This window comes from Phlebotomus argentipes, unplaced genomic scaffold (genome assembly GCF_947086385.1).
Source record: "Phlebotomus argentipes unplaced genomic scaffold, Phlebotomus argentipes genome assembly contig_15, whole genome shotgun sequence".
NCBI classification, from domain to species: Eukaryota; Metazoa; Arthropoda; class Insecta; order Diptera; family Psychodidae; genus Phlebotomus; species Phlebotomus argentipes.
Genome location: NW_026776181.1, coordinates 9082506 through 9108696, shown reverse-complemented (window position 1 = coordinate 9108696; position 26191 = coordinate 9082506). Strand labels below are relative to the sequence as shown.

At 41.7% G+C, this 26191-nt stretch overlaps 2 protein-coding genes across 3 annotated transcripts; both read right to left on the bottom strand.

Moving 5' to 3' along the window:
* Nucleotides 1–9299, bottom strand: LOC132262605 (protein spaetzle 3). Of its 2 annotated transcripts, none has more exons than XM_059761915.1 (7): nucleotides 8982–9299; nucleotides 6684–7603; nucleotides 4942–5063; nucleotides 2990–3114; nucleotides 1297–1671; nucleotides 988–1113; nucleotides 1–928 (listed from the first exon to the last, which is right to left on the bottom strand). In XM_059761915.1, the coding sequence occupies exons 2-7, from the start codon at nucleotides 7381–7383 to the stop codon at nucleotides 772–774; spliced, it is 1605 nt and encodes a 534-aa protein (XP_059617898.1). In that variant the 5' UTR covers nucleotides 7384–7603; nucleotides 8982–9299; the 3' UTR covers nucleotides 1–771. The 2 variants fall into 2 exon arrangements, with proteins under 2 accessions (XP_059617898.1, XP_059617899.1); XM_059761916.1 differs by having other exon boundaries at nucleotides 9111–9299.
* A 3614-nt stretch (nucleotides 9300–12913) lies between these two features.
* On the bottom strand, nucleotides 12914–23724 carry LOC132263216 (fatty acid synthase). Its single transcript, XM_059762874.1, has 9 exons — nucleotides 23608–23724; nucleotides 23315–23515; nucleotides 20997–21508; nucleotides 18854–20520; nucleotides 14507–18794; nucleotides 14265–14443; nucleotides 13712–14206; nucleotides 13503–13646; nucleotides 12914–13439 (listed from the first exon to the last, which is right to left on the bottom strand). The coding sequence occupies exons 3-9, from the start codon at nucleotides 21373–21375 to the stop codon at nucleotides 13329–13331; spliced, it is 7263 nt and encodes a 2420-aa protein (XP_059618857.1). The 5' UTR covers nucleotides 21376–21508; nucleotides 23315–23515; nucleotides 23608–23724; the 3' UTR covers nucleotides 12914–13328.
* Between the last annotated feature and the right edge of the window lie 2467 nt (nucleotides 23725–26191).

The window sequence follows — 26191 nt, the reverse complement described above, 5'->3', positions numbered from 1 at the left end:
ACAATAATAATCATACGTTTATTGATATTCATAGATATTCAAGTCTTAATAGAAAAAAACGACGAATCATGTTAAATCACTCATTGATGTCATAATAAAGAAATGAATCAGAATGTTGGCGCTCTTTGTGTTTCCTCTAACGTCAGGCGCGTTTTCACCATCATTCGACGCTCCAACCGTCAATGATCAATGACTCCTTCTAAACTAAGAGTGTCAACTTTGACTTTGATCGTAAACTTACAAGTTTTTCTGTTTAACGTATCGCCACAAAATCCTACATTGTCATTTTTGTAAATATCTCTAAGAGTGATCTCAATTTTTTTAGCCATAAATCATAAATTGGAAATTTCTATGAGAGATAATTTTCGAAACATCTAACTTATCTACACCTAAATACGATACACTTAGCAACTCTGAACAGACTACATTACAACGTGTATGATATGATAAAATGAGATGTGCGATAATAAATATTATCATGTTACTCCTGATAACAAATTTCATCGTAATTGTCTAATCTCCTTACAATTAATCCATATTCTTTGCTTCATTAACTAAAATAGTAAAATACAACGCATTTTCTTGCCTGATTTACATGAGAAAAAAAGAACTAAGAAAGGAAATCAAGTACAAAAAAACAAATACATAGTAAATCAATAAGCTAAAGAGGGAAGTATAAAAAGATGTTAATTCTAGCGCTTTACACAAAATAGAACATTCGTTAGATGCGTTTGAGGAAGGAGAGGAGAAATTAGGTGGTGTTGGATTGAACTACGGACTGCAGCGGCAGACACAGCATGATGGGAAGAGGAACCAATCCATGAAGATCCCTTTGCAATCATTGTCTGGATCGTAGGCCAGTAGTCTGTGCCATTTGTACTTTTGCTCACATCCACAATCTCCTCCGCAGCGTGTAGTTTGTGGTTTCCTGCAAATGTGTGAGGTTGTTATACTTTTTATCAAAAATAGAGTGTGTTTTTGACTCACGTGCAGACTTCTTGATGAATGGCTTGCTCGAAATGCTGTGTATTAACAATGGCACGAATTTTTCCGGCTGAATTGGAAGCCCAGTACGGCGCCACAATTTCCACTTTCGATTCGCAAATATCGAGCCTGCAATTGAGAGAATAAGCAATGAGCTGGCTTCTTAATCCACAATCGATGATAGAAAAATATTGCAGCCTTGATTGTAGCTATTAAGTCTCAAACTGTCAAAAAACCATCAGAGACCAAAATTGCCTGCGCTTCCCCAATGTTTCACGTCTCTTAAGTTAAGAGAATCAACATCTTTCTCACCGTCCACTGCTGTCGTTCGCATTCGTCGGTCCGGGATTGGTGATTCTTTGGTTACCCGGATTTGCGGTACTTCGATTCCCCATGGGAGTCTGGCGTTGGCTCTGCCTTTTGCTGCGCCACTTCTTGAAGTACGAATCACCACTGTGGCCGGCATCATGGACGGGATCTGAACTGGCGTCCGGTGGCCCTATCATATCCGGCACGCCGGGCATTTCGCCCCATTCCCAGTCGTCGTCTTCCGCTCCGGATTCCGTGCTGCGCTTTTTCTTCCTGAGTCGCTGCAACGGCGGCCCGTAATTGGAGGACATTTGGAAATCTCCGTACATCCGCCTCATCAGCGCCTTATTCTCATCGATGAAAGTCTCAATGCGATCCCTGAGCATTGGGAAAAGTGATTATTAGTTGAGTTAGTGCTCAGCCCAGTTTGCATTACAAATTCTCATGGGTTTATGTGAAAAATTTCTCTCTGTCAACTGTTAAATTTCCCTTTCTCACCTGTGTTACATCGAAAAGACCAAATATCAGTGGCATCTTTTTGAGATCGCGCAGCATGAATAAACGAGCGTAATTGTTTGCATACCAAAAATGCTCTGAATTGTGAGTGACATTCTTATTTATTGAAATTTTCCCAAATATTTTTTCTGTGCGCGATTGTGTGTAAATTTATCATCATTTAAATGTTGCGTCATGTTGTTGAAGAAGAAGAAAAAAAAATCAAATTTGACTCTATTTGTAGTGCTTGTGAGCGACTTTTTGGAAATATCTTCCACACTGTATCAATAGCTGAATCTCTTAAACCATATACATATTTTGCATTAATTTTACTCTCAGCGACATTTAGCTGAAATTCAGGTCGCGGTTACGTCTTTTTCTCATTGTTGTAAAGTTATACTATGTGGAGAAAGAGCGGACTTAGAGAAACTCAAAGGTGAGAGAAAAAATCTCCGCCACACGAACTATTATAAATGCGAGGAGCAAGGGCAAGTATTGCAAAATTATCCATGCTCTTGCACATTGTATACGGTGTTGTCAGCCGAAGATGCCAAGAAAGTTTGGTGATCACAACAATCACGGTTTGAGAAGTGGTGCAAAATTGGATGTTCATGAATTTTGAATGGAACCCAGTGATGTTCATCTATTTGTTTCTTTTCAAGAACGCCTCACTTTTGCTGTGACATGAACTTCACAAATGCCTCCAGAGTCGTGATTCACACATTCTTGGTGGCTGCAAAGATGACTGAATGGCAAAAAAACAGAGGAAGAGTAGAGGGAACTTCGCAGAGTGCCGCGATACTACGTAATTAATTACGTAAAAATCACATGGACAGACATCTGGCGAGACTCCAGTTGTGCCAAAAGATCGATACATATTGCATAAAAATATTGCCCTCTGAGTCATAGTGACAACTAGATGGCTATTATTGCCCCTCACGCGTGATCTGGGTTCGCGCTGTGGGCAATGAAACACAGGCACATCATTCTTCTTGAACTCAATCACAATTTTACGCGAAATTTGTCACGGTTAAATTGATATTTCAATGTAGTTGAGGCACAAATTGCCATTCTGGCCAATTTGTCATTCCTTTCATTTTCATTTCGCACACAATGATAAATTTATGGGATTGTGCATGTTGAAGACAAAAGCTTGCACTTCTAATGTACAATTGATGTTGAGAGAGGCAACATAACTTACGATGGATACGTATTGCCAGCCGAGGGACAGAACAGTTGGTAATTCCTCTTGATGCACGGTATTCCTCTGATAATCTCCCCACGGATGTCAATGCCAAGTGCCACGGAGAGCGCAGTCCACAAAATCTGGCGAGAAGGAAGATAAATTCGATTAGATGGGTTCAAAGTGAATTCGGAAGTGTTGTCCAGTTGAGCTTCGCTGCTCAATGGCAAGCTCATGGGTCAGTTTACAAATGAGACGAATTGAGATTAATGCGGTTATTTTCATCATTAATTGATGGATGGCATGAAATTTATTAAAGGATGTGACAATGAAACTCCACACAACTTCGCTTCTCAGAGAAAAACTCTCATGTCTGTCGAAGAAACTAATAAAATTTGCTCTACATTTTATTTGGCGAAAAAAATATAGGTCAATTAGTGGTTATGCAATAGTCCAATTTACGCCTTTTATCTATAGTATTTCTTATTACACCTCAATTTGATCGTATTTAAAACATGTCTATAATTTCACGATCAAATTAAAACGTCTCTCCTCCTTTTTTTTTGTTAAAATTGGATTGGCAAATACGTTTTATGTTGTTTCCCAAATGATTCACTCTTAAGATGTGAGTGAGACAGAAGTTGTGACCATTTTTGTATGTCGACACATCTGGGAGATCGAAATAAAAATTGTGAAAGTGAATTGAAGTTACGACACATCTTGATTAATTAGATTGAAATTTAATAGGTCTTTACTATGGAAAAATATGTACATAATAGGAAGATTCACAAAAGATCTCTTTTTACTTCCATTTTATTGTGATAATAAGCCAGCGAAGATAAATCTCACGTGGTCAAATCAATGGCTCTCATGAAATGCCTGGTAAATAAACTCGTTATATAAAATGACTCGGTAAGATCTTACCAATGATGATGGACATTTAGTTATTTGCCATTTTTCCGAGATTCCACTGGCATTCTTTCCGCTTTGTTGTGTCAAGAAAGCATCCGATCTGGTTTAAATTATATCAACTTTAATGTATGCATATTTTTAGAATTGACGTCACTTTCAGAGCGAAAGTAAATGGCCGAATACATAGCAATAAAAATACTTAGATAGTATAATGTCGCAGACTGACTTAATTTTAAATCAGAAATCTTTTAAAATCGTTCAAATATGTGAATATGTTTTCGTGCCTCTTTTTCCAGAAAAGTTCAAATGTTACAATTTCTGGGATTGTGTTGCCAACCTGAATCGCTATATGTCGCAGAAAATAGTATGACAATTCGCAATATTGCACTTTGAAAGCCATATAGTTTACAATAGTTAGTGAGACAGCCATCAATAACAGTATTTTGTCGCCTTGAGGCTTTTATTTAATAATAGCGTTGACTTTCATTGTGTACAACGAATAATATTTTACAAAGCGTCTCAAAAATTACGACTTTCTGCCTAGAACTTTATTCTCTAACGTGAGCTTTTTCCCTGAGGTTTCTCATTGGCATTCGCAGTGTTTGTCTTTTGCACTTGGTGTGTTTGTCTAGTACTTTGCACGATTTTCAAATGCAACAAGACAAACTCTTGCAACTCTGGCGATTGATAGTTATATTTGGGTTAAATAGTGAGTAAATGTTTATTTGCCGTAATGCACAGAGAGTGGTAAAATGGAAAATGCTTGTTGAAATGCAATCTTTGGAGATCAATCTCCTGAGATACCTTCGTCGGCCACCATCTGGTGAAACATGCTGAGGACTTACAAAAGCTGCAGCACTTCAATGTTTTCCTTTTGCTCATTCCCAGAATTCATTCATTACTTTTGTACATTTTCGTGTGATAAATGAATGAGGAGCTACGTAAGGCCCCAACGCGTGATTATGAATGATACAAGATTATGATGTGCATGTCGATTTGATGGAACATGAGAATATGAGACCCCATCCATGCTGGCAAAGAGTACAAAGTATACGAACCGGAATTTGAACCAAAGAACCATTATTTACAGTTGGATATGAGAAAAGAGGAACAACAGGAACAGATCCATTTTTAATAAAGATAGGCCCTTGAATTGGTGTCACAGTCGGCATTTTTCCACCTTAATGTGTGTAGATAGAAAGGACATTTATCAGTGATATTCATCAATCTAGAATGCATGGTAAGAAAGACACGCCGAAGAACTTCATTGTTGTGTTGCTAAAAATAAATTTTGAATCAACGTGCTGAAGCATTTCACACTACTTTTGTGAAGAGAGCAAGAAAAAACAATGTCAGTCACTATTCTTAAATACAGGAACCGGACACGGATACAAAAACACCGAAAATTTTCAACGTGTTATTGACTCCATGTGAAAAGAACAGATTATGATGGGATTCAATCAAGCGCGAGAATCTACTAGGGGAATTCCATGTGAAATCGGGAATCTGTTCCTATTTATTCTATTTCATCCACTTTTTTACCGATCTTCTTTGTCTCCAATAATAAATTACAGTCACTCCTGCGAAAAATCAAAGCTCCTCCATCGCAACAATTCAAAATTGAATATATCTCTGGAAATAACAGTTGAATAATTATTTAATCGATGGGAACCTGTGTGCAAAAAACGATCGTACACTTGAGAGATTTCAGTGAGTAGATAAGTACAAAAAAAACGATTGTACATGATTTTGGAATGTGTCTCAAATACTAATGCCTTGTCACAATACATTTACATAATTGTTCGCATTGGCTTAAAAAGTCCATGTCGTGTGACATGACCAAAAGTAGACGAAGAAAGATGCCAAAAATTGCGGTGTTTATTGTCCAAATGATTCGCGATACTGAAAGTGGGTGTGCGTGCCCAAATTTCCCACAACATTCTGGTAATAAACGTTTCACTTGAATCACCCGCCAAATATGATCATTTACAGGATTTCGCTCAGACAGAGAGATCGCACTCTGTTAGCACATTTATTGTCCACATTTTCTTAAATAACAATTCAATTTTGTGGTTTTTTAATTGAGGAATTTCCCTAATTGGGACCTCAAACAATTCACCGACCATCTAAGAGTAACAAAAGAAATATTCCACAATACCCTGCGCGTGTTATATATCTTTACCGCTTTAGAGATTATGACTATAAGCATATTATACTTATTGTATCTTTATTGGGGGTTTTAATACAAATAAACCAGGCTCATGACTACATGAAATTCATGTCACTGTGCTTAATATTATAATAAATTACTTAATCGGAAAAGTCTGGCTTTTTCTAGCGTTTGTAATCATACGAATTGAAATTTAGTCAAAGGTTCTGTCTAAATATGTAAGCGAATGAAATAGAAAAAATTAGATTTTTCTTTAATTTCATAGCCTGGTCTATGCACTATGACTTACGCATTCTTAATAGGTCTGTAAATCAACGAAACGGGGAAATTGAGAGCCCCCAATCGGCTGTGCTAATCCACTGAACCACTTTCATCTCTATTCGCCACACTGAAAGTGAATCTCATTGTGACTATTCATGGAAGCGCTGCGAATTCAATCGCTCATTGATGAGGCCATTAATCAATATTCAGCTACATTATCCGTTAATTAGTGGAAGAATTACATTTATCGCGTGTATGCTCTCATATTAATTTTAAATGTCGCTGAACTGACAATCTCGACAGCATGTTTCTCAATCTTCTGCAGCACGTCTACGCTCAGGAGGGGAGGATCACGAGTGTGTGTCTCACCTGGCACCTGTTGGGGCTTACGCTGAGAGTCCGGACTGCTCTCGCCGCGGTCGCCGTAGAAGTCGTCGCTCTCCTCCTCGTCGTAGTCGAGCACCGCGTGCACTTGCGTGTGCGATCCCTGCCCGGCGCTCACCTTGGTGTAGCCTGGCGGCCGCTGCGGGTATCCGCCGGATGGCGATGGCTGATGAGTCTTCTGCGCTTGCGGCACGTTTCGCGGCGCGCCTGGCGGCTGCGTGGGTGCCGCTGAGTATGGCTGACCGTTGTCGTAGTTGTTCTGCGGATTCGCATTGTTGAAGAACTGCTGCGTGTTGCTGGACGGCGGCGGCGGCGACGGCATGGCGTAGAGGCCCTCGCCGTACGTTCTCGTGGACGGCTGATAGGTGCGCGGCGCGTGGGAGGGCGAGGGATATGCGTTCTGCGCCACGGGTGGCTGCGGGCTGATTGGTGGGGGTGGCAGATAGTTGTTGCGCGTGCGGTACTGTGAATTGCGCGGCGGAGCGTAGGGGCTGTTCTTGAAGAAGGCCTCTTGCTCAGCCTCGCTCTCCGGCACCGGGACGTCATTCTCCTGGTGCCCCGCCGGGCCGTACAGCAAATTGTTCACGGCCGAAATGTGCTGCGGTGGCGGCTGCAGTGGGTTTAAATTTCCCACCCACGGTTGATTGACAGCGCCAAAAGGAAGAGAAAAATTCGCCAGAGCCATGACGATTGGGTGTCGCACTTCCCAAAAAGATGCCTCACGATCTTTTTCCTCTAAAATTCACTTAACTTTCGCAACACTGAGCACACACACGTTGCACTGCAGTGTGATCTCAATTATACACAGTCTGGTAGAGTGATTTTCATGCAGTATGCACTAATTGTTCGCAATGCATCTTGTGCTTTCCAGGAAATTGTAGAAAGCCCACCTTATCGCATCATGCCTGATAAAATTGTGTAAATAATTTGATATTCGTCCATTTTAGCAGACGGAGTGAGAGAGAGAAACTGAAATTGTATTATTGTAAAAATATTTGCATAGAAAGTGAAATTTTGACACATCTGGCGTTTTCCAGTAATTTATTCAAATTCGTTTGAATACGAATTATATAATTATTTCCACAGTCAAAACGCACACACAGTGCCAAACCAACGCGGTCTCTCTCTATACACACATTTTCTATAAATGTACATAATGTGAAAATATGTATAATAAAATCAAAGTGCGTCTTTTTGATGTTTCAAGAAAACTTTTAATATTTGCTCCCATGAGATGTGAAGAATCCACTTTGCAGAAAACTATCAATGTATGCGCTCGCGATCTTCTCAAACATCACTTCGCACATTTATTATTCACTTTCTTCATGGAAGAAAGTATACACATATCTTCCTGGAAGTGCGATAAAACAATACAATTAGCACAAAATAAATTTCAATACATAGTTCTCCTAAAGATCAATTATTCTGGCGTGGAAAAACTATTTACCCGTCATTTTTATCATTCTATATGTAAATTAAGAGAATTGCTCCGCATGTGTATTTTCTATATTTCATTCTACACTGAAAATTGCTTCTCAGAAGAGACTTCAATGGGAGATCAGAGAGGAAAACTGTGTTGGCTGTCAGAATGTATAGCATTCTTACGCGTTTACGTCTATATAATCTGTGTGCTTGTGAAAACAAGTGACTCGGCAGCAAATAAATGTGTGTAATTTATGCAAATATTTATTACAATTTCAGATTCATTCATCAAAATTATATATCACTCGCAGCGGAACTAGAAGGAGCCCAAAGAACTTCTTGATTGTGTCAATTAGAGTTGTAAAATATGAACAATAAATTTCCGTATAGGATCAATTGGCATTATGGCACAATCGGTGAAAAAATCAACACGAGAGTTGGTGCAGAGATGCTCATATGATAATTATGTACACACACATGAGAGAAGCAACTTTTCACCTCATCTCTATAAGAAATTTTTCGAAATAACCAACTCAATGTCATAACTCATTACGATTATCTCCTGAATATAAGAAACTCACATGTAGAGAGACGCTTCGTCTATGTGAATGAATTAATTTATCATGGCATTTTCTATCTGCCAAAAATTTCTTTTACACACAACATATTAACTTCCATTAAGTAAAACAAATGGCGCAAAAAAGACGAATTTAATTGCGGCGCCACTGTATATGCAAAAATCCGCCAAAAAATTCATTTATTTGGAAAGAATAGGCGAATGTGTGTATATATTTTCAATATTTCTGCCACTCTTTCCTCAAACTCTCACGTATATTAGTAATGAAATTTCTCATACAATACCCATTAGATGGTTGGTATTTAGAGAGAAAATATTCAAATTTAGCACTGTGTGACTCTTCTTCCTTCAAAATTTATGCTAAACTCCTCCAATCCGATCGATTTTTAGCAATATTCAACATTATTCAGTACCACCAATCATTCAGTGAAAATATTCAACACTTTCCAACATTTTATAAAGATGAACAACACTCCAACGAGCCACTCAACTGAGATTACACTTTCGTTGCTACTATAAACTTCACTTTTTATTTCAAAAGAGCGATCGTGCGATGTGAGAAAGAGGTGATCGCACGATCAGGTGTTTCCACGACGAATTACCAACTGAGACTGACTGTGTTTGATATTATGCAAATATACCAGACTCCATCGTGTATAAGGTATTGAATTTTTCTCCACACGTCACCCTCACCACATGCTACATACACGATTATATGCCACAGCGTATACTCGGTAGTGCTATTGTGTTAAGCATCCATAAGAGAGACGTCATAATACAGCGCGACGGTCATGTAGTCACCTCTCGGAGCGCGCCAAACTTCTGCAAAACTGTACTTGCCTCTTGAGTTGTGTGATTCTGAGATTGCCAGAGACCACAATAATACACGTACAAATCTACAAAATTTACCTTCACACCGCAGAGATGGGCCATACATTACACATCTCGCGTACACTCTCAACCGTGCCGAGTGCATTGCATCATGCATCATCATATTGAATGTTTGATAAAAACCATACATGAGAATGAGTAAATATTTAACGTTCTAAGATTCGGCAAGTCAAGCTTTTAATCGTCATAAAAGCAAATAACTCTGAAAAGCTCTTCAGCAGAAGTGATTTCATACAAATAATAGAATTACAATCGTCTAATCGAAATCACTGCTTAGAGTTATTTAACAGCTCTATCGAACTTTGCATATATTCATATGGAACGAGGCATGAAAACTTTCAATCTGTGAATGTAGAATTTACACGAAAACAGAGTAAATTTGCTAAACTGATTATTATTATATAGAACAAGGCATTAGTAGAGAAATAATGTGAATACCTTAAAAAAAACTACATATTTTTTGTAATATTTCCACGTCATCAATCCAACATTACATCGCGCGATTTGATACAATTTACTGATGCCAAAAAGGAAAGGAATTTGTGGGCTGTGAAAAGTAATTTTCACTTCGCTCGATACCATCTTCGAGTCATCCAATTAAAGATAAATCAATCCGTTCGAAAAAATGCCTTCATTGCATTGAGCAACTGTCCCCATAACGAGAAGATGTGACTGATAGTGAGTTATTCTTTTTTTTTCCACAGGATGTTGAATACATAAAGTTCAAGATACACCACGGAGAATACGTCTCTTGTGCACACGTAATGAAGTGATTGAGAGGTTCAATTAATGAAAATTTCTCAACACTGTATTTTCGCCTCATTACTCATCGCGTTTTACGGAGAATTTCATGAAAGAATTCATATCGGGTGATCGTCATGATTTTTACCGATACGGATACATCTTGGGCATTTTTCTCTTTACTCACCAGTGATGCTGGAAAGAAAAGTTTCCACATTTTTTCAGCATGCTCCAGCTCTTTTCCACCTCACGAGCACACTTTCGCGGTCTTCTCAGAAAAATTGATGATTTGCGACTCTGCAGTTCCGTTTAGTCCTTGTGCGCGCCGTTCTATCTATACTTTGCCTAAGATGTTGCAGTGATTCCACCTTGGGGAGAGTGAACTTAACGGGGCGTTTTTCTCCTCTCAAACGGCCTAATAGCAGAAGATCTATTCAAGTGATTGTGAAATGCTTACTATTATTCCTTTGTGATGATTACAAATTTATTGGTTAGCTTAATTGCATACGTATGTTTATGAAAATACAGACAAGCTGTTGAGGAAGAATAGCATAAAAGGTAATCACAATGCAACTATTGTAAAATTCTCTCACAGCATTGACTTTGGACTCTCCAACAGAGGCTGTGATATTACAGAAAGAGTTATGACCCATTTAAAGTAATTAATTTAAATTGTGTAATTGTGACAAAAGCGGAGATAATTAGGAGTTTTCGGTGTATAATCTTTTCCATGTTTATTTTAGCGCGACTGTCAAGTAATGCTCAAGGGTCTGGATAATAAAGTAATTGCTGATAATCTCATGTTCCAATAATTACATGAGATTAATCACCAGGGAAATAATATTAACATGTACCGATTGTACGTGCCATGGAAGGTGCAAAGCGTGATTTTCTCGTCGTTTATTTGTGTATTTCACTTCTAGAGTCCATGATACACAAAATTAATTCTGCCAGAGTCGCTTGACCTCGCCGTTGTGTGAAATACTTAATGTATATAAGTCTCACGACTCTTGATCGCGATATTTTATTAATTTATTGCGGAGAATTGCACTAATTTTGTCGCTCAAGCCGAGAAACTGGACTGGATGTTTGCAAAAAAGTTTGCAATTATTGGTGTATCGAACTTTTGAGCGGGCAAATCAAATTCCATACATTGCTGATCCCAAGGATTACTTATTCTTAAGACTACATTGAAAGTCTCTGTGACAGTGAGTACGGATAAACACCCTCAAGTTGATTGCAAATTATGTGGCAATCAAGGGGGAGATATTTTGGTCAAAAGTGTCATGCAGCAATTGCAAGAGTGAGGAAATATTTGCAAATGTCTTTCCTTGAGTATTTCCTAATAAATTGGGAATATATTTCAATTTTTATTCAAGCATTTAGTTTATTAGTGAAGCTTAAAATAGTCTGCTCTAGCATGCTATTGTTAGGCGTTATGAACTCAAATTTCTACAAAATACTAGAAATGGCGTACAGAATTTGTCCATATTATCTCCCCCTTGGCAGCGATAAAAAAATAATAAGCAATAATACTCATGCCACACCCAAGAAGTGAATGTCACAATTTATTTCACGTATGTACTGTTATCGTAAGTTTCTGCCTTAGCAAAAATAAATGCGATCAACACTTGAGCTAAATCTTTCATCTTGCAGAAGTCATACATTGTTATGTATCCACATTGCCATTTATACAATAAAATCACAGTGATTCGGTCACTGTCAGGCATTGGAGTTGGTGTGTAGATCATTTCCTGACTCCGCCAATCACTCACCTCAAGTGTTCAATTGCGAATGCCTTGAAAACTGCCACCTTTTTTGCCATCCAGCCAACATGCCAATTAAAATTTTAACACTATGTCACTCGAGAAACTCAACGCAATCCTTATCGGATTGAGGCTCTGGAATTAAGCGGCTGGCATTCAGACGAAATCATATTTCATGAAGTATAAAAGAAGAGATTATGATTTTTAAATCCTGTATGTCTCAAGCGAAGCGGAACTCATTTCTAAAGCACTCATTCTCTTCATTCTTCACCATGTAACATTCATATTAACAACTTGGGGGACAGATTGGAAAAATCGCTATAAATCTGTCATCTGACAATCTCTCGGATTCATGCGAATTTCCACCTCTTGTGACAATATTTACTCTGCCACAATAATATCCGTCTTTGGTATGATTTTTACTGAAATGCTAACGAGTAATGAGAGCGACAAAAACGCCAAGAAAATATTCCATTGAAAAATTTGCAAGAGCGATTCGAAAAAAAAATGCTTATATGACCTAAGGCAATATTTCAGCTTTGCTGGACGCGTTGATCTCTCTTTTTTCACACAATCTTTTCCAGTTTTACACAACAGATACACATATCAAAATAAGATCAACTTATAGAGTCGCCCACGTTTTCACGACCTTCGATATTTATACACCACGCTCTGATTACACCTCCGAATTATTAGCATGATCATAGCCAATATTCGACTTTTATCATGTTCAGTGCGACTTACGATCTATCAAGAGACACTTCCCTATTCCGAATATCCATTATCCACTGAGGAGCAGGAAAAGAAATCAACCGAAATTGTATTATTCATAATTCTGTGACATTTATTTTTTCCAATTTATTGTAACTTTAAGGTGCAATTCATTACAAAAAATATTATCTTTGTGATTATCCCCAAGAGACATTAATGAAGCCGTGAAAATATGCAATGCACTTGATTTCGTATGCAAATTCCTACGAGTATTTTATATAATAATTCATTTTACATCTTTGTGTACTACATTTATAAATTCCCTTTTAGTTAGATTCCATCGAAATAGTTTTGAAAACAACATTGATCCTGTGACATTCAACTATTCATTATATTAATTCATAACTCATGTGATTACGTTGCCGGAAATAGCAGCAACACTTAATGGAATGTTGTACAAAATGTGATTCTTCTAGTAATGATTTCTTATCTGTCTTACGCAAATGTGTCGAAAGTTTACACCTAATTAACTATCTTCTGTACAATCTCTGCAACCTTTTGTACAGACTCTCCAGTGAGGAATGTGCGATGATTACCCTCAACAACATGAACGTCAACTGCCTTCTCGCAAATCTACAGGGAAAAACCACATATTTAATGCATTGATCAACCATCACGAGAAATAATTGTACTCACCTCGCTTAAATCATAATCCTCAGAAAATTTGGTAACGCCGGATGTGCACTTGACAAGAGTAACATCGGCCTTAATCTTCATACTAGGTTGATAGGAATCTCCAGCCACCAGCTTCTTGAAGAATGTTGTGGCTGTGACTGATATCTAACATGGGAAAGTCATCAATTAGCTCTCTTCACAAAATTCTCCATTGCACATTTCTCTCTTACCAGTTCATGATTGTGCTTTGTAACGTCGTGAATCAACTCGGCACACCTCCTCAGTCTGTCCTCGTATGTTGGCAGAATTTCCAGCTCCTTGCCCACAGCTGAATAGTTCAGCTGTGCAGCCACCAATGCGAAGTACGCTAGAGAGTACGCCTCATCGTGAGCCTGTGATCCAGCAATTGTGGATCGCTGTCTCTGTAGTCTTGTCTGGGTGCTGACATAGCTTGGAGATCCGTCCAGCAAGATCAACGTGCTCTTCTCATTCTCCTTCTCCAACTGCGAGGCAATCTCATACGCCACTGCCGCTCCATAGGAATATCCAGCGATCGTGTACGGACCCTTGCTCTGCACGGTCTTCATTTGCTTGATGTAGAATTTGGCGAGGTGCACGAAGGACTCCAAAGGCACATCAGCAGTGCACTGAAGACCCCAAACTGGGCAATTCAGCTCCGCCGCCAGTGGTTTCAAAGCAGCCACCATACCCTCAATAGCGTGAATCTAGTGAAGTATTTTCATTAGCACTTACGCCAACAACAAATAATCAAACATTACTCACCACAAACAGCGGCTTTTGCTTGCTACTCGCAGGAGCATTGGATTCCAGGCGCACCAGAACATCCGTTGGCATGAACTCCTGTGAGAATTCCACTTGCACAGCCATATCCTCAGCCTCCATTTCATCTCTATTGGACATTGAGCTTCCCAGGGCGGATGATGGTGTTGTAGCTCCACTTTCTATCAAAACAGAAAGAGCCTTCTCAAAAACACAGTCATTCACGTTAAATTACCATCACTTACCAAATGCCTTGAGCTTTCCAAATGTAAGTTGTCTGATCTCTTGTGCATTCAACACCAAATCGTAATTCCTCTCCAGAGTCTGCTTAATTTCAGCGCCCATGAGAGAATCCATGCCCAGATCGGCGAGCGTCGAGGAATTGGAGATGTTCTTGAGATCCTTGAGTCCGAGAATATTTGCAATGCATGTGACAAGACTCATTCTTCCAGCATTGTCCGCTTGTCTCTTCTCAGCCACAACCATTGAGGCGAGCACTGGATGCGGTTGCTGCAGGAACAGATCCATGGTTTGCAGGCAGGACACCATTCTCTGAGGCAGAGTTCCACCAACAACAGTCTCATTGTCGCCCAAGTGTTCAAGCACAAGACCTGTGTCTCCAATTGCGCCCCACTGAATGGACGTTCCTGGATATCCGGCCACTTGACGAGCCTCGCATATTCTCTCCATTGCAGAATTGGCCAAGCCGTAGTTCACCTGTCCAATATTTCCTCGCCCGCAGGACACACTCGAGAAGCAGATGAAGTAATCCAGATCAGGGCACAATTCCCGAGAGGCCGCGTCCAAGAACTTTGTGCCGTCGACTTTGGGAAGACACACTGCACGGAAGTCCTCCTGAAGTTGATTCTCAAAGAGACCATCGCGCAGCACAGCGGCCAAGTTGAAAATGCCACCGACAGGTCCCAGTTTCTTCGCCTCCTTCAGCAGCTGCTGTGCTCCCTTTAGTGTGGTCACGTCATTTTTGTCCACCACCACATTCACTCCCTTCTCCTTCCATCTGCGCACCATCAGAGACTGATATCCTGTCTTAACGCCACTTCGGGATGTCAACACGATGTTCTTCGCACCTCGCGAAATCAACCAGTGTGTCAATTCCAGGCCGAATCCACCTAAACCGCCCACAATCACGTAAGTCTTCTCCTTGTGCATGTAAGTCCGCGGGATGGCATTGATGAGCCTTGGCGCTGGCACGACTTGCTTTTGCTTCTCCTCGTCGCGCACCTTAATCACCACCTTGCCGATGTGCTTTCCAGACGCCATGAAACGGAAGGCTTGCTCCACTTGCTGGTCGCCAAATACACTTGTCGGCAGTGGTCGGACAGCCCCATTCTTAATACCATCATTGACGAGCTGCACTACAGTGGCAATGGTCTCATCATCGCCCTCCATCACGCTGTCCAGCAAGATGCCGTGGAAACTGGTGTTCTTGAGGAACACTGACATTCCCAGAGGGCTGTTGTTGTTCAGATCGAATTTGCCAATCTCCAAGAATCGCCCATTGAGTCCAAGACACCTTATGGACGCCTGGAGTTTCTCCTCAGCCAGCGAATTGAGCACCAAATCCACACCTCTGCCTCTCGTCTCACGCATAATCAATTGTTCAAATGAACAATCACGTGAATTGCCAATGTGTCGGTCCGTCAATTGTGGGAAGGTTTTCTTCAGGAACTCCCTCTTCTCCTTGCTGCCGACTGTGGTGTACACAGTGAGGCCAGCGTTGAGTGCCACCGAGATCGCTGCCTGACCAACACCACCAGATCCAGCGTGAATAAGAATCGATTCGCCCTTCTTCATCTTGCCGCGCATCACCAAGGCGTAGTATACCGTTGAGTAGACGCATGGAATTGTGGAGGCCTGCTCCAATGTCCAGGAGTCTGGAACACGCCACAGCATATTCTTCTGAACCACGCAAGTTGTGGCGAGGGATTTAGCCGACACCATAGCCATGATGCGATTCCCCTTGACATCTCGTCCTGAGAATTCCAGACCGAGAATGCAGTCTTGCTGAGCGAGATCTCCGGGTAGAGCATCAGCGGCCAATTTTCCTGAACTCAGCATAACGTCGCGGAAATTCACTGGAGCATAGTACACTGTGCACAACTCCACACGAGGATCCTTAGGATCAGGACGATCGCGGCACAGAGGCCCCTCAATCCACTTCAAGCTAGACAGATCACCCTTCGTGAGGGCATTCACGTAAGCATGCTCCACTTGAAGCGTAGGCACATTCTGCTGGCACTCCAGTTTCAAGTGACGGAACGTTCCCCAGGCATTATTCTTAAGTACATTCGTGATGAGGTCCTTCTTCAGTTGCTCCGCATACAAGGGGTGTGTGAGAGAGAATGCTGGTGCCTTGGCATCTTGAATGAAGACCATCCTGGCAAATTTGCCGCCGTTCTCATTCTTGATGCAATTCATGAATCCCACGGCGCCAAATAATTCTTCGCCCTGGCACACAATGTACACCAGCTTGTTCTCACCCTCCGCGGTTAGAATGGCCAGCTTGACAAGGTCCACCCAATCGAAGTTCTTGTCGGTCACATTAATCACTTGGCTGTTGGAGGACTTCACATCATACGCCGCGCGCAGGAGAAGATACTCCTTCTTCGAGCACATCTGAGCCGAAACCACGACAAAGTTCAGCTTGGAAAAGAGCTTATTGTCCCTATTGCTCTTCTCGAGGGCAGATTCTTCCAGCAGCACAAAACCATCCTCCTTGATGGACTCCTTGAGATTCCTCAAAATCACCTCAGCATTGGGACGTGTCAGAACATCAGCAGCAATGCACATGTGGCAATTGGCTTCAACTGGACCAGCAGCGGCATCCTTGGCCACCACACGAATCTCTGCATCCTTCACCAGTTGTTGCAACTGAGGTGTGCTCTTAGTGGCCACAACAGCCACATCACTGGCCAGGGTGGGTTCAGCCTCAATAGTTCGCTGCACGATGAAACTCAGCAAATTCTCTGGTGTCTTGTCCAGCAACAATTCAGCCGTCTTGATCTTAAGAGCTCCCTTGGAATTCTCAATGGCCAAATGCACAGCGGAGGTAATTGCGTGCTCCCTCGCCATGTCCAGCTGCTCAGAGAGATCATGGCTGTTGTAGTTGGGCACAAAGGTGTATCTCTCTAGCTTCGGTGGCGCCTGAGTTCCCTGTCGCCTGGGCGCAAGGGAAGCACGCAATCCACGCATTTCCACACCACCACTCTTGATGACATTGATATCCTTGTACATGTACACTGGGAAGACTGACCTCTCACGCTCACCAGCGTCATACTCCTCAGCCAACTCGAAATGCTTCTCCGGGTTGATAACCACTCTCTCGATACGCGTTGGCAAGTACAACTCACGCAAATCCTTTCCCATGATGCTGAATTGAAGCATAGTGTCCATGAAACTCACCCAATTCTTCTCAGCCCACTCCAGTTTTCCAGTGTCAGCGTTCGAGTCTGTCTGCATAACTCCGCGGAAAGGTCCATTGTAGTCATATCCACGAAGACGCAACTCCTTGTACACATCGTTAGTGTCCAGTGGCAGACCAGCCTTGCTTACCGGAACTGGATCCAGTGGCAACTCCTCCAGCTCGATGCTCTCAGTGACACGAATTGTTCCCGACATGGCCAGAGAGCCACCCTCGCAAATCTCAAACTTTCCAGAGCCATCGAAGAAGTTAATTCCGAACTTCACAGGTCCTTCGGCGGGCATGATCGTAGCTCTATGGAAGACCAGGTTTTCCATCACCACAGGAAGGCGATCATAAGTGGTTCCCTGAGTCTTGGCAAACTGACGCCACGCCAGAGTGATGTATCCCGTGGCCGGGAACAAAACGCGCCCATCAATAGTGTGACCAGCCAGGAAGGCATCGTCCTCATTGCTCAAGTTGAAATCCACAATAGTTTCGCCAGAGGAGGCTTCTCCGCTCATGTTGGGCACCATCCATCGCACAGAGTGATCCCACTCAATCTTGGAGTTGAGCATTGGAGTGCCGCGTCCCACCGGGAATGACACAGGACGGAAAAGCTTGTTCACAGCGGGCTGTGCACCGGAGCCATACAACTTTCCAATGTTGCTCAGCAGGAATTGCACATTATTCTCATGATTGCGCTTCACAAGACTCAAGTTGGTCACATTCTTTCCGAGAGAGCGCTTCAGGATGGCCTGGAGAAGTCCGTGAGGTGCCACTTCAATGCAGATGGCATTCTTGGGAATGTGCTGAATGGCCTCGTGGAAGAGGACAGGTGAAAGCAGATTGTTCACGTGATAAGCAGCAGAGCTCTGCTTTGCCAATGGCGTATTCCATGCTGTCTCCGGAATACTCGAGCTAACCCATCGTTCTGTGCGATTCTTGGGATTGGGAATGATCTTGTCGAGGGATTTCTTCAACTTCGGACCAGCGTCAGCGATGTATTTGCTGTGGAAGGCGATCCCAGATGAGTTCACCGCCTTGGCGAAAACTCCTTCCTTGTTCAAGATCTCCACGAATTTATTAACAGACTCCGTGGGTCCAGAGATCTGTGGAGTAAATTATATGTTAGATTCTGATCAGGGCACCTGAAAAAGCAAGTAATTACCGTCACACTGTCTGTGCTGTTGTGGCAAGCAGGAATGATATCCTTGGGCAATCGCTTCAGGCACTCTTCCCATGAAAGACCAACTGCGGCCATGGTACCGGGAACCAGAGTCGTATCCTGAATGCTCTTTCCTCGCCAGTACGCAGCCAGGACGGTTTGTTCTGGCGAGAAGCACCCATCTGCATAGGCACATCCCAGCTCACCGACAGAGTGTCCAACAATGCCATCAGGCACGATTCCCAAATGCGTCAGGACATCGGTCAGAGCCACTTGCAGAGTGGCAATAGATACGAAGGAGTACAGGATATCGAAGCGAGATTCATCCAACTTGGTTACAACATCCACCAGATCAATACCTTCTGGACGCAGCGCCTCTGCACACCGATGAATGCTCTTGCTGAACACCTCAATCTGCATTAACTCCTTCGCCATGTGCGCCCACTGGGAGCCCATGCCTGAGTAAATGAACCAGATGGGACGCTTTGTCTCAGCCAGGTCAATCACCTCACGCAGAGGTTCTCCCTTGTTGTCCACCACGGTGTAACCTCTATAGTTGTGCAGTGGGATATTCTTGCTGTGAATTTCATTCACCAGCGCGAAATACTCCTCATCATCAGCATGAGCCTCGATGTCTTCCAGCAGAGTCTGAACAGCGTCGATTGTACGTCCCGATGCCACGGCCAATCGTGGGAATCCATCCAGTGGACTGATGGTCTTTGGCTTGGGATTTGACTTCATAATCAAATGAGCGTTCGCACCTCCAAAACCAAAGGAATTCAGGGCGATAATACCACCATTCCATGGGGTGTTCTTGTCCACAACCTTCAACCGCCCGTCCATGATGCCGTACAGATCGGGATTGGGATTCTTAAAGTGCAAATTCCCAGGAATAACGCCCTCCTCCATGGCGATCAGCATCTTGGCAATCGAGCACACGCCAGACGCAGGCTCGGAATGGCCCATGTTGGACTTCACCGAGCCAATGAGGAGGGGTGTCTTGCGATCCTTGCAGAAATAGTCGCAGATCGCGTTCACTTCCTGCGGATCACCCACTTTTGTACCAGTACCGTGAGCCTCCACGTACACCACATCATTGGGATTGAGATTGATTTCCTCGAATGTCTCCTTGATTAGTCTCTTCTGCATCTCACCATTGGGATAGGTGATGCCCTGCTCCTTCGCGCCATCGGTATTTGTTCGGATGTTCAAGATTGTCGAGTACACTCGATGTGAGTCCTTAGCCTTCTGCAGGAAGGTCACCACACATCCATCAGCGCGCACATATCCAGCTCCAGACGCATCGAAAGCTCTGCACGCGCCGTCAGCACTCAGCATGTTCAGCTTCTTGAACTGCAGTGACATGGTGGGCTTCAGGATGATTCCAGCTCCGGCCACAATGGCAGCATCACAGCGACCGCTGCGGATGTCCGCAAAGGCCTGAGACATGGCGTACAGGGAACTGGAGCAGGCAGTATCGACGGCATAGCTGGGTCCGCGCAAATCAAAGGTGAAGGAGATACGATTCGCAAACATAGCCCGAGCACATCCCGTCAATCCATAGCCATTCGCCATCTCCGGATTGCCACACCAGTGCTCCTCGGTTTCAGCTGCCGACACACCAATGTAGACACCAGTCCGCGAGCCTCGAATGTCTTGAGGATTGGTTCCTGTGCGCAAAGTGAGGGTGTGTGAGACATGATCATTTTCATGAATAAAGATTGACGTCAGACAGTTGAGATGGCTCAAAGGATGATTCGCGAAAATGTTGGGTGAGTACATACAATCAACAACCTCTCAAAGAAAGTGCGTCATATTGTTTTGACTTGGCAATTTTTTCCACTACTGCTAATTCACCTACCATCGCACGTGCACGCATACACCAGGAGGTGTGCTGTACATCAATATGTATCACATATTTGATTAAACCCGGTGTAAGAGATGATACTCATAAACGGACAATGTCAGCAAGTGTAATTTGTATAACCTTCAGCTAGAATCTTATTGAATTTTTCAATACACTTCACTACGTGACGCTGAGTACGGATATTTGCATAGAATTCATCAAGTAATGTCATAAATATGTATTTATGGACACGAAAAGGCAGAGAGGGGAAAAGGTGGTTTAACACACAAAGTTTCTCACCTGAATCCATGATCGCTTCGTGAGTGCACTCGAGGAGCATCCTGAGCACTGGATCCATTCCCTCAGCCTGCTTTTGATGGACGCCAAAGAAGCCCTGATCGAAGTTCTCCAAATCCTCCTGCTTAATTTTCCCGAGGCGCGTCGGTAAGTCATATAATCCCGCCGGCCAGCGCCGAGCATCGTCATTCACCATATCGACGCCATTGAAGAGATTGTTCTTGAACTCCTCAATGTTGGAACTCTCAGGCAAGCGACCTGAGATGCCCGATATGACGATCTCATCTTGGAAAGATCGCGGGTCATAATAGTTTGCATTCCCCAAATCCCTGGGGACACCATGTCTGGTGTCAGAAGAGACATCCTCGAATCGCGCCGGCATCTCGTTCACACTTGGGTGTCGTCGTGTTTTCCTTTTTCGCTGTCGATTCCTTCGAGATGGAATGGTGTCCTGTTAGAACACCGGTTGTTGCACTACTTCCTCGCGAGAGTGGGTCAAGCAGGTTGTTAAGATTCTGAAAGGTTCAATGGAATCAATACAGCGGCCAGACATTAAAAAATCAACACGAAATTGGGTTTTTCAAGGGAATATCTTGTTTTGACTACAGACAATCCTGACATGAAAATAAAAAATCATGTCTCACAGGCACACATGGAATTTCTCCATTAATGTGTAATCCCAGCTGAAATAGACGTTGATGCATCTTCAATTCAATTAACTCAAATTACATTTTTTGTGCACACAACACACAGAAAAGAGAAGAGTGTATAAAAATAATTGGTATATATCAAAAAGTCTTGTCAATGACCTACTATTGTGCATGTTACTATGAACATTATTTTATCGATTTTAGACGAGGAAGGAAAAACATCAGTTGGAAAAGAGTTGGAAATGGAAATTCACGTATACTCCATCGCTCTACTTAAAGCAATTTATAGGCCTAATTAAGTAGTGGCAAGACTTAATGCCTAATCATATTTCAAATGTGCATACATTATAATTTTTTCTATTGTATGTAAAAGTCTAGAAAATTATTGCGTATCTTATCAGGCTTGTCACATGATGTCTGTACTGAAGAAATAATTTGAAAATAATAGCTTTATTGGAGTATAAAAGGATTATTAACAAACGACACTTCACATTTGCTATATATAAAGTGTCTAGAAGAAGTTTGACTTCGAGTGTGGGGTTAAAGCAATCTTTGTGGCCACAATAACCTTTCGATCATTGAAAATACAGCCAAATAAACTCAAAAAAATGGCCAAGAGTGAGGGATTTCTTGGCAAAAGTCTGAACTTTTGGCAATGCTCAATGAATTATTGCATTGAATTATGTGGGGAAAAAATTAAATGAAACATGTTAGGATATTCAATGGAAAATGGAGGAAAATCAATGCTCTTATCTACGCCACTGCCATGAGGTATAATTGAAGAACATATATTTGGCTTCATTCATTTTTTGTTTTCCATTCATGTGCTGCTTTATGTATTCACTGGCAGAATTCATTGGAATAGGGAATATAGTGCATGAATCTGTGGTTCGCTTTCGTAGAAAAAGACCGAGAAATTGACAAATGAGATGAGATTAATCATTATGCAAAATGACGAGGAGGAAAAACAGCATTAACTGTACTTCAAGTGATAATCGCAGTTACGTAATGATTCCTTAATCATAAAAAAGCTGGAGTAATTTGATAATGATATCACGAATCTTTGCACTCTCTAATGGCACAATGTCAATGTCACAGTCGCATTATGTTATAATGTTAAATATAATGCATACGTACTAATTCTCAATGTGACTAGAAAGTCGTTCAGTCTGTGTAATTGTTATTTGAAATAGTTCTATTTTTTCCGCAAGTTATCAACTGCAATCGCTAATCTATGGCGGAGATTTACAGAGTAGCTGTTTAGACGACGTGGAAGTGCAACAAATATGCCAATACAGCGCAAAGCAGAGCAATAAATTCCACGTTTGCCAGCATGTCAATTTTTTGGCACTCAAATTGATAAGATCAAGCTTTGGATTTTAAGCTGTACTCAATTGTGATAAATACTGAGATTATATTCATCGACCATTCTCTGCGATATGATAGGCACATGGAATCCACTAGGATTACATCATAAATCGCTAGCGACAGGAATAATTGAGGAAATTGACCTCTAAAACTGAATTACACCATTTGAGCATTAGAAAAATTTAGAAATAAAATACAGTGCGTAACGAAAGACACCAGCAAACATCCAAGACTGTGTGCTTATATTACAAAAGTGCTCTCTAAGGTAGTCTTGAAATCACATCAGGACACATTACAATTTACCTCTTCACACAACGTCAGAAGAGAACCTCAAGTTAATTCAGCCTATTTAGTTAAATTTGCACTTCCTCAGCTTCTTTTGTTGCCGAATGAAGATTGTTCTTGAACTTTTTGCCAGAAATATCTGCCAACTAATTTGCCGTGAATTAAGTGAGCACCGTTTCTCTTGCTTTCACAAATTTGCCAAACAGTTGCTTTCTTGTTCTTCACGAGAAATATGAAAGAAAATAACGTGTATTGTTGGATTTGCAAATTTCACACAACACTTTGCACTGAAGAGTTGAAAAAATATGTACCAGAATTCTGAGACGATCAATCACACTGTACAGTCAAATTCCAATCCAGAAGTTGAGTTGTTCCTTAGAGAGATTCTGGATTTTCTTCCACTCCCGCCGAAGAGCCACACAAGACTAACTAGAAAACTCAATGATTGCTGCGTTTTTGATGGTGATGTGTACTGAGAGACTCATCACACATTTTTTCCTCCAAGCTTTTCCCCATCAAATCATTCATATATGTGCTCACAAGTGACGGACGGCGCGCGTGTGTGTGAATGTAGTCACACTTCGAGAGAGCTTTCATGTGAGAGCCCGCAAGAGGAAAAAAAGCCAAGCGGCTCTAGAATATGCACAGCGATTCGGTTATGTACGAGAGAATTTTGTGGGTCTAGAAAGAAAAGCCCCGCACATCTATTTAATCTCTATATACCATCTGCCAGTTCGTATGTTCTGGGCAAATACGCATCGGTATATAATATTTCGAACGTCTATCGCTTTTTTTCACCTCCGCAACACACACTCTCCACCTCTAATGACAAACTATATCGCAAATTCTCATCGGGCCTTCCTTCACGACCAATGTGTGCAAGTGTGAAGCGAGAAATTTTTGCGGAAACATAAAAATGTTACGATGATATAATATGTGTACTCCACATTTCATTTCTCTGTCACTTTGAATAACCTTATAGAGCAATCGCACATTGCTTTTTCATCGCAAATTGTTGCTAACCAAATTAAATTGAGGACTTGCTAATAAAAATGCCCACTGAGAGCTCTCTAAGTAATTTTCAAGCATCATCTCAATGCTAAGGTATATTAGTAGCGGAAAAGATTAGAAATAACTTTTTGCAGTGCTAGAACTATGAAAAGTTATTCTTTTGCTAATTACCTCAGCTGTAAAATAGTGTTATTTTTTCAATTTTTCTCCCTTTTCCTCCTCAGTGACCTTCTTCAGTGCCACATGAAAATTAACACACAAACTTTACACCATCAAACTCAGGAAAAACACCTTTTTCCTGCGTTATCACTAGATAAAAACCAATTTGGAGTAAATTGGCGGCGCGGCAGATTCTCTAGAACGCAATTTCAATTCCACGCAGAGGAGCACAAACTTGGGCACACGGCTTTAGGCGAAGAGAAGTAAAACTGTGGGAGAACTTGGAAAACTACTAAAGCGGACGTGCGCTTTCCTATGATGTGACTGATCAAATCGACCACTAGAACAGTACTGAGAGAGTCTGCTTCCTGACTTTGTCAACGGCGCAGAACAACAGCAAGAGGTGGTATCACAGCATATGGCATGATGTTATAGGTGACCCACTAAGAGAGCGAAAGGAAGAAGAATATCTATCCGTCTTGTCTGGCACAGCAAAAAGACCGGCCGCTGATTTTGCACTGACGCCTCAATCGCTCCGATTCCCGAATAATGTGACTGGATTTTCCCTTTTTCATGCCGCACTTTCCATGTCTCTCATCGCCTCATCAATTGACTATCATACTCTTTCTACAAATCGCACAAATCTTGAAATATTGTGAAGTAATAATGCTGCCGCACACGATATCTCAGCCCATGCTCTTGAACTTCAAATATTTTCCCGCGTGCGCATGATTCGCTCTCCGCGCGCTTGCTCTCTCTCTGCGAGTAAGAGAGTGAGAGAGAGAGAGAGAGAGAGAAATTAAACAAAGAAAAGAAATCTGGTGATTTCCATGGAATAAAAAAACACCAACACCAAAATTCTCCTGACGTGCATCACTTGGTCAATCTCCTCATCCAGCAACCCTTTTTACATCAGCAATCTTTTTTACACACACAATTTGCCGCTGAAATTCGCAAGTGAGAGCAACATCAATTCCCTCTCGCACGCTCTTTTACTCTCCATTCTCTGCCTCGTGGTTCGATTGATGTCATACCACCAGTATTAGCCAATGGAAAAGATTGTAACATGCGCCTGACGCCTGCTGGTTCTTATGGATCTCCACACAACTCATGGTTTCTTTCGGCTGACTAAAGAGTTACCTCACCACTCAGAGATGCTCCACGTATATTCGCGTGAATTTTATAATGTTTATATATATTCCAAACAATACCATTCACAAACACCCATTCAAATTCGCGTACACACACGGCAAATCACACTACAAATCGCGGACGTGTGCGGCTATCATTTGCTCCAATAATTCATTTATGGGAATCGCACTCATGAGCAACACAAATCATTGAACAATAGTACAACAACACGATTAACATAAAAACCATTTACTTTCTCTAAAGAAAAGCAACTGGAAGAATTTATCAAATTCATCGTACGATTATGCGATAACTTTGAAAAATGCTAAACACTTTTAAAGGGCAAAATTGGAAAATGCACTTCAAACAAACAGGTAATTGGCATTTTATCCCATTGCAAATCATCTTTAATTCATATCAATTAATATATAACAATATGAGATTGGAAGAAAACAAATAATTCTATTGTATTGCACTGACTTTCGACAGGTCATTTCAACAGTTGCACAGAAAATAAAGTATTCACGCACTCTCTCGTGATGGTCTGCAACAATTTATCATTTGTTCTGATGGTTCTGATAGTGTTAAAAATTC